Genomic DNA, 12,132 nt, shown 5'->3' on the forward strand with positions numbered 1-12,132 from the left:
ATTTTGAAAATTGGACATATTTATATTGGATCAAACTGTATAAAACTGGAGAGTTGGTTGGAAGAATTGAGCCTTCTAAGCAAGTCAAGTGAAACATCTCAAATATGGTTCAAGCTTATGAACATCCCATCACACATGTATAATGTAGAAACTCTAAGTCACTTTGCTAGTCTATTGGGGAAACCATTATATATGGACTCAATTACAAAAGGAGAAGAGCACATTTCTTTAGCTAGAATAAGCATTGAAGTGTCTCATCAAAGTACACTTCCAAAGAACATGACAGTTGTTGACAGGAAGGGAAAGTCCACAATCATAGAAATCTTATATGAATGGAGGCCAAACAAGTGTGCTTTCTGTATATTTTTTAACATGTTAGTATTAAATGTGCAAAAGAAATTGTGGAAGAATAGAAAATCCTGAAAGCACAGGAAGCGGAATAGAAAAAAATGAAATGAAATAATCAAGAATGAATACTGTGGAAGTCAAGGACAGTGCTAAAGAAGGCAAAAATGAGGAAATGTATAGGAATTAAGTAAGGAAGAATTAGAGAAGGAAGAAAGCAATGAAATTAAAGAAATAGAGGATGCTGAAGAAGTTCAATCTGAAAACAATGAAGAGGAACAAGAAAAAGAAGAAAACAAAGAAATAACATAGGAGAAAAGTGATGAGGAAACTATGTTGTTGATCCTCAACCACGCAAAAGTGAAGCAAAAAAACATTGATAAAAACCCTGAAATTCTGAAAAAGAATTACTTTTATTAGATTAGTACATATTCATACAGAGGTAGGTTAAACTATGAGAAAAGACATACATTATCATCGGTTACAATCACCTTTCGTGAAGTATGAGCGAGGAAGGGAACGTGGAAAAAGCAATATAGCCTACAAGGCGAATATGGAAATAAAAACAAAGATTGAGAACGTTAATTGTAATCTTTGTTTGTATTGTTGTTTGATTGATACTGAAACTCTAAGATCGTTTGTTTTTTATATAATAATCAAAGTTAGAATTTGTCTAATTTTAATTATTGACCCTCACACTTTTTGAATTTCTTAATAAAATAATATTAAATTTTTTTTTCCAAGAAAATCAAGTTTCAAAATAATTGAATTCCACACTATTTAAAATAAAACTCTAGGCTAAATAAAATTTATGTAGGACAACCGCATTGTCCTCCCTGTAGAACTATCGACCGGACCGTAGCCAAGTGGGAACTGGACGACCAAGCAAGGCACCCAGTAAACTGGGCGCACAAATGAGTGTCAAAAAATGAAATTATCACAAAAGGATTGAGATAATTTTTTCTAAGTTCCCCTTGATTTCAGAAACCGATCAAGGCCAATTTGTCCGATGAATTTTCAGCCAAAAGTTGGAAATTCGTAAAATCTTAGAGAGGAGACAAATAGATTTTAAAATTTTTCCTCTATTTTTGTAAGTTCAAGTTTTTTTGTTTAGAGAATCTTTTGACATATAGTGTTGTTTGTGAAAGTTTGCAGACTTAAGAAAAATATCTCAATTAGACAATCACTAATAACAAAATTTAGACTGATATATTGGGAACAAATTGATACAAATTTAATAACATGTTTAAAATTTTAATATAACGGTTTAAGTTAAATATGGTATAAGTAAAAATATATTAACTTGAAAAAAACATTGACATAATAATAATAATAATAATCATAATAATAATAATAATAATAATAATAATATAAAGGAGATGGTGGAACCTAGATGGGACAAGAAAGAAAATGGGATTCATATGAAATGAAAAAAATGATATTCTCATGGTTGATTTGAAATTACTTTTTGTTTTATTTATTTTTAATTTCTCATCTATAAATCTAAATAAAATAACAATCTAAGATATAGCTCATTAAATTATTTAAGTTTTCAATTCTAGAATCAATGGAAATATATACTTCCATGTGGCCTTTAAGTACATGACAAATCATGAAATTCTAAGCATATCCTTATATATGTTTATACTTATGTACTATTTGAAAACATTTTAGTACATGATTTTATGATTACTTTCTTTGACTAATTCTTAAAATGACATATTTTTCGTTTAACTTCTTAAACTAACTTATTGTGTTCATTATTTTTCAAACTAAATTACTCTAGTTTCTTTAATTCTTTAATTAATTAATTAATATATTTACATTTAAACTCATCATTATTATTATAATATATATATATATATATATATTTAAATTATTTCTTTTATAAATTTGATATATATATAAATTATTATTTTTATAAATTTGATATATATATATATATTTAAATTATTATTTTTATAAATTTGATATATATATATTTAAATTATTATTTTTATAAATTTGATATATATATATATTTAAATTATTATTTTTATAAATTAAATTATTTATATTTTGATATATATATATATATATATATATATTTGCATTTCATTTATTAATTTATATAACCATTTTTTTTAAGTTTCATCCCATATTATATAAATGAAAATCGTTTAAACATAGTGGAAAAACATTAAAAAAATACGATCTTTCAAAATTTCATCAAACAAAGTAAAACATAAGAAATTAATCATTCGATCTCTATCTCAGGTGATAGTTAGATAGAATGAACGTTAAAGCACGTTAAAGTCTGCTGCTGTTAGTTTACCTCGCAAGGCTGTGCACTTTCGAAGAAGTCTTTTTTTTTCTAATTGAATGCATGGGTTGGTGGGATTAAGTTAGTGGTCAGTTAACACTAAGGGGTGGAAGGCAATATAAGGGAGTGCGACAGCTCGCCACAGAGCTTGCTTAGTTGGCGCCATAGTTTTGTTTCATTAGTCGGCATTAGTTACATTACCGATCATGAAGACTTTCGTCTCTTATCGAAGGGCTTTAGCGTGACGATCGTCTCTAGCTCACCCTGAGAAAAACAATAATAAAAATATATGTAAAAAATGTTCATCAACGAATGTCTAAAATAAAATTTAGCGTTAACAATTTTATAGATACTCAAATTTTTTTTAATAAGTTCACTTACCACTTCCACTATTTTTTCAGAAAAATATTCTCTATCGCCGTAATAATATATTTAAATTACATTTTTTTATAAATATTTATTCAATACAATATTTAATTACGAGTAGTCTAATCTAACTTTTTTATTGTGTTTTTTAATCTTAATAAATTTATTATGAGTATTTTAGTTAACATTTTCATTATATTGTCTCTTTACAACCAAACAAATCATATTTGACGCTTCCAATAACACATGATTGGAGAAATATGTGAATCTTGTTCAAAAATGAAAATTTGAGAAAGATGAAAAATCACCGATTGTCAAAGATAGCGTATTCGAATTTTAGACGTATAAACAAAATTTATATATAAATAATGAAATTTATAAAAATAATAATATAAAATATATATCAAAATATAAATAATCCAATTTATAAAAATAATAATTAAAATATCAATTTTATAAAAGAAATAATTTAAATATATATATATATAATAAGTTTAAATATAAAAATATTAATTAATTAATTTTAAAAAAATTGAGTTGAAACTAAGACATTTTGAGATTCTACGTTCATCCTTTGCTCTATATATATTTTACATTATTTTTTTTCCACTTCTTGATTAAATAATAACTTTTATCATTCACAACTCACTAAAGTTTAATTAGTATGTAAATGTGATTTTTAAAAGATAAAATATCAAAAATTTAATTCACATTTAAAATGTCTTAAATTAAAATTAGAATAATGATAACTTATTATATTTAAAATAAAAATAATAAAAAATAAATTTTATCCAAGTTTATCAAACTATTAGTCGAAATAATTTTATCTTCATGTAACCCAGAAAAATACTTTAGTTTCGTGGAAGGTAGAGATTCGAGAATTTCAATTTCTGTTTGCGTGTCATAATTTTTTTAAATAAAAATTTTAAAGTAATTTATGACCGTTTTTAAAATTAATTATAAAATAATTAATTTGGATTCAAATTTGAATAATTCGAAAATTTGTAATAATCAAATTAAAATTTAATTTTTTTAGAAATTCATTATTTAAATTTATTAAAAATAATTAATTTAAAAGATTATTATTTTAAACAGAGTTGCCAATTAATTTTTGAAAATCAACCAAAATGGCATACGTGTACAAACGTATTTTTAGCAAGAGTTTCCTTCAGTTTGTAGTTTGATGATAGTCGGGAAACGACTTTCGTATTTTATTCTCCGTACCCGTTTTGAAAACGGTCTCTACTTATAAATTATTTTTAAAAATCGATTCTATAACGTTTTATTTTTACCAATTATTCTTTTGGTCCTAGACATACCTAAGTTTGTGTGTTATTTAAAGAATTGTAAAAATAATTATTTAAATGCTGATAAATGTTCCTAATGACAACTAGGAAGAAAAATAACTAAAGAACATCAGTTTAGAAGGCATCATGTTTAAAAATAAATCCTAAACGTGCATTTGTCAAAATAATTTTTTTTAGAAATATCCCAAAAATATTTTTTATTTTTTCATGTTTTTAGAAAATAATTTGGTGTTTCAAAATTACAAAAATAATTTTGGAGTTTTGTAAATGGGAACTAAATAAGCCTTAGGAACGGTGTCCTAGGTTTTGGATTCGTTTTATCAATCGGGGACTAAGAGCCCTCGGGGTGCTAAGGTCTTTTATTCTTTGTCTAGAATTCTCGGTCGGGTGCTAGAATTCTCGGTTGGACCTCTTAGTCTTGGGTTGAAGCCATCGGTCCTAGGTTTAGGAGTTCTTGATCGGGTGCGAGACTCTTCAGTCCTAGGTCTTACTTCTCGATCGGGCCTCTCAGTCCTAAGTGCAAGTCATCGGTCCTGGGTTTAGGAGTCTTGGTTGGGTGCAAGACTTCTCGATCTTAGGTTCTACTTCTTGGTCGAATGTAAAAGTTCTTGGTCGAACCTATCGGTTCAAGGTTAGATTTCTCGTTCGGACCTTTCGGTCATCAAGAACATCAAAATTGGAGGTTTTATAATTTTGATGGAGACTTGGATTATTTGATCCAATAGCCTAGGTGCTTCCCAATGTATCAATTGACCTGGATTATGATCAACATTCAAAATAGTTTATGACGAAAATAGGGTTTTTAGTTTTAAAGTTGTTTTTGATGTAAAATGAGTTTTCCAATAGCTTTCTTATACTTCATATACTTGATTGAAACCAAAACATGAATATTGTCTATTCATTTAGACTAACTCAACAACTCAAAAGTTTTCATTTATTTTTAAATTTTTGATTTTGATCAAACATGATTGGATAGATTAAACATGACCGGAATGGATCAAACATGATTTTAATAGTTGCACAACATCATTAGAAACATGTTGGGAAGCTTTTTGAGCTGTTGTTTTTTAGGGTTATCCCAAGAACAACCAACTCGATTTTTGAATTTTTAAAATTTAAATTTGAGTTTTTATTTGTTTAAGGTTGATTGATTGGTTCTAACCTAAACAGTAAGCTTGGAAATGATATTAGGATCGATTTCCAATCCTAAAATTTAACAACCAGACAATATACAAACTTGTGAATATTGAAATATAAAATTTCAAATTCAAATTGAAAATATGAATTAAAGGGTAGTTTGAAGCATACCAAGTATTGGAGATTAGAAAAGTTTTTGGGATATTTGGATCCAAGTTTTAGAGCATTATACAAAAATTTTGAAAAATCAAAAGTTTTGAGCTTCAATGGAGGATTTTCAAAAAATTTTGATTTTAAACTAGAGATTGGATATCTTGGCTTCAGAATTGTTGAGATAGGCAATTTATAGCCTCCCGAGTCGGTTGAGGGCTTCAAGTGGATCGAATCAGCCAAAAGTCATTAATGATGTTTTGGTTATTCTCCATTCAACTTACTAATATATGTCATGATTATGATCTTATATGTAGGAGAAATGATCACAGTTGTAGGGTGATCATTTCACCTTTTGAATAGAGTCAATCCGTCTAGAAACGACGAAATTTTATCTTTGAAAAATAAAAGATGGTTGAGGATGGTTATCCATTCGGCGTCGCGATGGAGACAATGATAGGAGGATGAAATGACGACGTTTCGGGCGAGAACACAGAAGTAGAGTGGTCCGTTGGCATTCTGCCAACGTTTTGGTTGTTTCGTCGCGTTCTGGTTGACGTAGCTAACGTTCGCGTTAGTCGATCGCCTACTTCGCGTATGCGCGCCCTTTGGCTGCAGCGGGCTACACTGGCACATCTGGGGAATTAGATGAAAATTTAGCGCTTATCCGATGGACACAGTTTTGATTGTAGCCTTCGGTTTTGGCTACACCCAATTGCGATTTTATTTTTTATTTTAAAACCTTAAAGGTTTGCTTAAATTTGATTTTTCTTTCAACCTTTTGACTTAATTTTGATTTTTTTTAAATACATAAAATATTAAAATAAATATGACAAATAATTTGTCAATTTTTTCTTCTTCTATATTTAGGGTTCAATAAATATTTTTTTTGTAATTCATTTTATCCTAAATTATTTATTTTAATCTCTTAATTTTTTTAAGATAAAATGAGTATAACATATATCCCAAATAATTTTATTATATTTATTTTAAATCATTTTTCTTAATTAATTAAATTTTAATTATCACACTAATTAATTAAATAATTGTTTTATTTGGTTTTGACCTTAAAACTAATTATAAATTGGATACTTAAATTTTTTAGTGATTACATTTCTTCTTTTTATTATGATCTTGTGTTGCATTTTTTTTTTTATCTTGTGAATTTTGTTTTTTCTATTTTAAATATATTCATGGCCTTATGTTCTATTTTGTTTTATTTGAATAAAATATATATTTAAAAGATAAAATAAATTAATGGTTTGAAGTGATACGACTGGTACTGGTGTCTATTCTCTCTTCTTGCTCCATATTATCATTTGTTTTTCTTTATTTTTTTATTTAAATAATTAATTATTTAATTTTATATTACTATTATTATTAATTGACTTTTATTTTCATTTAAGTTATATTATTATTGAATTTATATGTTAAATAAGAATGAGTTATATATATATATATATATAGAAAAAACGAGTATATATTTTTATTATCTTAGGTCTAATCTAAAAAATTGTTGTTATTTTGTGTGATTTGAACACATAATTATATAAAATTTCTAAAAGTTTTTTCTTGAATAGTCACACTACAGCATTTTAGGTTTAAAACTACAATATATTTTAAAAAATAGCTTAATATTTTTAACAAATAGACTATTCAGAAGAATATCTATTTGAAAGTTATTTTTGACACCTTCATAGAAAAAAAAATCTCTAAGTTATATATAGTTTATGTTTTTTAGAGCTAAGTTTGATTTTCTTTTTAGGAAAAAAAAATATGTTAAAAAATTGTTTGACGTAAAAAATATTTTATTTTAATAAAATGACTAAGGTATTTTTCATATTTGATTTAAAAGAATAAAATAAAACTCTTTTAATAGTTTAAATAATATGATAAGAACTAGGCCTTCATTATTTGGTCATATTTTAAAATTAATTATACATTTGAAATATACAATTTTATTAATATATATTTAAAATTTATAAACTTAGACTTAGGCCTGATTCTTATTTATTTAGGTTTTTTAAACAATTTAATAAAATCAATTATCACATAATTTCTTTTCTCATTCATAAAATCAATCAATTCTTTAATATCTTTTATTTTAAATTATTATTATTTATTTTATTTATATATGAATACCTTTAAAGTCTTTTTACCAAAAAAATATATCATTTTTTCAAAATAATCACCCATAATTATTATTTTCTCCTTTTAGATTATTTAAATAACTTAAAACGAATAAGGCTTTAAAGATTAAATACCTAAGTGATAGTTTCATTTAACTTATTTTTTTCGAATAAGAATTTTGAATAAATTTTATATATATCAATGAGTTGAAATTGAATAAAATAATATTATAAAATAATATTATATATATATTTATTTATTGATGGGTTTACGGATGTGGACATTGACTGCCATCTACAATCTCTAGTTACTTACTATCTAGGTAGAATCTGTAAGTCTAGTTTGATTATATTATTTATCTTCTGTAGGTCTTGTTTGATTAGATTCTTTATCTTAGCATCAAATTTTATTTTATTAAAAGTAATCTCTAAATATCCTTAAGGCCTCGTTTGATTCGGCGTTTATAAACCGCGTATGCGCATTTGCTTAATAAACTACTATAATAACTTTGCTTAATAAACTCACGCAAAAAATTATAATCAAACACACTTTTACGTTTCAACTCAATTTTTTCTACTTCCGTTTAAAATTATAATTTCCGCGTTTTTCTCTCTCATTATTTTTAAATATTTTTTTATTCATTCTATTTAATGTATTTCATTTATTTTTAATTATTTTAATTATTCATTCTCATCTATTTAATCTCATTCTAATTATTTTATTAATTCTTTTTTTATCTATTCCATATATTTATAATATTTTTATATAAAATTATTATAATAAAAAATATATATTTATTTATTATTTATAATAGGTATATCTTAATATACAAAATAATTAAATAAAGTATAAAATATAAATATATTGTAATTTTTTTATTTATAATTATAATTTTAAAAATTAAACTAGCCTTAATTAATTATTTAAAAGTATTTATTAAAATATTATAATTGAGATAAATCAAATTTGATCAAAATTAATGATAATAAGAATATGATGAGAACTAATAATGAATTGAAAATTGAATAGAGGGGACGTTGAAAGATGAAAAATATATATAATAATAATAATAAATTGTTTTATTTATTTATATTATTTATTTTAAAATATATTATTTTTTAATTTAAATATTTAAAATTATATATTAACAAAAATTATAAAAAATAATATAATTTATTTTAATTATATACTATTTATTAATTTAAATTATTTATTAATATTTAAAATTAAATTAATATATATATATAATATTAATTACTAAATAATATTATAAATATAAAAAATAAATAAACCAAGTATATAAACCGAATGAAATCTTGATTAAATAGACTGATAACATATCAAACATAGACTGATAACATATCAAACATACGTGAGAATAAACTAAATACTGAATCAAACTAACCTAAATGAAACAAATTCATTATATATATATATATATTTTATTCTTCCAGAAAAGATTTATTAAAGATAAATTTAACTGAATATAAGGTTTGTTTGGCATAAATTATTTAAATAACTATAATTTAAAAATGTCATATTATTTTATCTATTTTTTTTATAAATTACTTAATTCATTTTATTATAAATTTTTATTATTATTTTTATTTTTAATTATATATCAAAATCTTTTAAGTATTTTTACTTTAAAAATAAATAAATTACCATTTTCTTAAAATGTCATTATTTTCTAAATGACAGGGATCAATTTCTTGTCTACCCATATTTCAATTTTTTTTTTCTTATAATACCGGTATTTTCATTATTTTTTCCAAAATATCCCCCGAGACTCTAAATCTATTAATAACCCCATTAATTATTCTTTTCTTTCTCTAATTTTATTAATTATTCATCTCTATTTAAATTTATTAATTAATTTATTTTATAAATATAAAAATATATATAATTAAAATTAATAATACTTAATTAAATAATTAAAATAAAATAAATTGTAAATGTTATAAATTAAAATAAATACATTATATGAATATTAAAATAAATGATGCAAAAAAAATATGAAAAATATGAAATTAATAAAAAAAAAAATGAAAAATACCTTATTTGGATAATTTTACCGTCCAAAATCGTTTAATGCTGGTTCTTAAATTTTGGAGAATAAATATATTTGTTTTATTTAGTGATTTTTTTTCATTCTTGACATTATTCATATAAATACAATATATAACCTTATTTACAATTTTTTCATAAAGTATATTAGTGCATCTAACTAAAAATATTATTCATATATATTGTTCATTAATTGTGTTATAGGACAATGTCATTATTTATTCATATAAATGACAATGCATATCGATATCGGTTTTAACCGATATTCTAACTGTTTTTAGAAAATATTATATTCGATTTCTATTAAAATTACTCTAAATTGAAGTTTAATGTGTGATAACTTCTCCTATTTATCTTCAAATTGATTTACCATACCCTCAAGTTTGCTCATAATAAGATGAATGTATAAATAATCCAACATTTGTCTCAACAACTTTCTTGACTTTTAGTCTATTAGGCTTTTGTCACTTAAACTAATTTAGTAGTTAGATCTAACCAATCTCATTTCACATTTTGTGATGTTTTCATTAGTGTCGTGTCAATTAAGGAAATGAAAATGTTTCATGCAAATGTGTGATTGATATAATAAGATGTAACCTTCAAACTATGTTTGTCAACAATCATAGATCATTCTAGAGTTTTCTAGGCCTTGATTGAATCATTCAATTCTAGCCCCCATTATTTATGTTACAATGTCTCAATTATTTATAGTACATAATCATTGATAATAAACCCTAATTACAAGTCATATGCAACAACAAAAGAATTCAATCATTCTAAAAAGAAAAGAAAAATGTCCAAAGCTTTTCTCGAATGTGTTTATTCTCTATGATACCAAGTTAGAACATCAAAACAACAACATCCATAAAGACAAACATGAAGTTGAGATTCACATAGTTATCTAATACAACTAAAGGCAATTGAACGTATGATCAACTCCTTTAACAAACACACGTTTACTAACATAAAGCAGAGCATTATTTACAGAAGATAGTCAAAGAGGGAGCAGAAATACCGATTTCAGAAGAAAACTCCGGTGACATTTGGGAAATCGTCAAAGGTCCAAAGATCCATAACATCCCCACCATCCTGGCCAATAATCATCTCCCCATTATTATTGAGAAACTCCCAATTCATTTCAGGATCTGGGATCTGGAAGAATTTCATTTCGGATTCAAAATCACTGAGATTCTCAGAGAATTTAGTCATAGAACTCTCCTCAACAGGCTCAACATCATCCATGAAGATAATGGATGATATTTCAGGTGTCTTAGCATTATAGTCTCCACAATAATCAAAGGATTTTATTCCTTGATCCATCTGAGTGTTCTTGATCGATGATGGTTTAGTGAAGGAATTAGGTGGAGTTTCATCAGGGAAGTTAACCTTAGCTTTCTTGCCACGGATCTTTCTAGCTTCAGCATCATAAGCCCTTGCAGCTTCTTCTGCAGTGTTAAAAGTTCCAAGCCAAACCCTAACTCCTTTCTTTGGATCACGGATTTCAGCAGCCCATTTACCCCATGGCCGCTGACGAATTCCCCTGTACTCACTCTTCCTCTTCCTTTTTACACAGGTTTCTGTTTCATCATTAAAATCAACAAACTTTTAGTAGATTTTAAACCTTAAATCAACAAATCAGTAGGATTGTCAGTATTACTTGTAAATAATCAGTGTCAGATATCAAGAACAAAACTTTACATAATCTACCCACCTACCTACCTTTTCCAAATTGATCTCACAAAGAATTACCCATCAATTTTTCATAAAATAAAAACGATCGAGATGAATTAACTTACCAGACTTAGAAGAAGCAGAGAAAGCAAACGGTTTAACATCCTGTTCTTCATCTTCATGATAATCCTTGAAATCCTGAAAATCAGCCTCAAAAGCATCGTCCACATCCTGAGATCGAGCAGAACTATAACAGTAATTGCTAAGACTCTTATTCACGCCGGTGGCCGGCCAAAGGAAGTCGGCGGTTAACCGGCGAGAACTCGTCGGCGCCGGTAAGCAATCAGAAATGATCGCACCTCCACACATGGTGTTAAGATCTTTTAGTATGATTTTACGCAACTTTTCACTCTTCAGAAAAGGAAGATGAAGCTGTTCATTTATATATATTCTTATAAGTTAATTTACATATATACCCTTTGCCTTCAATTATTACAAGTATGAAATTACGTAATACCCCACATAAATTTAATTTGCACCGCTTTAGATATTTATTTGTTTTATTATAATAGATTAATAATTAATTATTTAAATTGTAACTTCCAATAAGCTCCATGGACATCTCTCCATGTTTGACTAAAGAATGAGGGTAAGATT

The 12,132-nt window shown here is 25.5% G+C and overlaps 1 protein-coding gene across 1 annotated transcript; it reads right to left on the minus strand.

The window, feature by feature from the left end:
- Window positions 1–10,600: 10,600 nt before the first annotated feature.
- Window positions 10,601–11,880, minus strand: LOC124945562 (ethylene-responsive transcription factor RAP2-12-like). Its single transcript, XM_047486016.1, has 2 exons — window positions 11,601–11,880; window positions 10,601–11,381 (listed from the first exon to the last, which is right to left on the minus strand). The coding sequence occupies exons 1-2, from the start codon at window positions 11,842–11,844 to the stop codon at window positions 10,825–10,827; spliced, it is 801 nt and encodes a 266-aa protein (XP_047341972.1). The 5' UTR covers window positions 11,845–11,880; the 3' UTR covers window positions 10,601–10,824.
- Between the last annotated feature and the right edge of the window lie 252 nt (window positions 11,881–12,132).

Source organism: Impatiens glandulifera, chromosome 7, assembly GCF_907164915.1.
Source record: "Impatiens glandulifera chromosome 7, dImpGla2.1, whole genome shotgun sequence".
NCBI lineage: Eukaryota > Viridiplantae > Streptophyta > Magnoliopsida > Ericales > Balsaminaceae > Impatiens > Impatiens glandulifera.

Bases quoted from the DNA above. Each gene is read 5' to 3' on its own strand.
- LOC124945562 (XM_047486016.1), bottom strand. From the start codon at position 11,844: ATGTGTGGAGGTGCGATCATTTCTGATTGCTTACCGGCGCCGACGAGT. The intron at 11,382-11,600 runs GTAAGTTAATTC...ATGATGAAACAG, and splicing joins CTCTGCTTCTTCTAAGTCTG to AAACCTGTGTAAAAAGGAAG.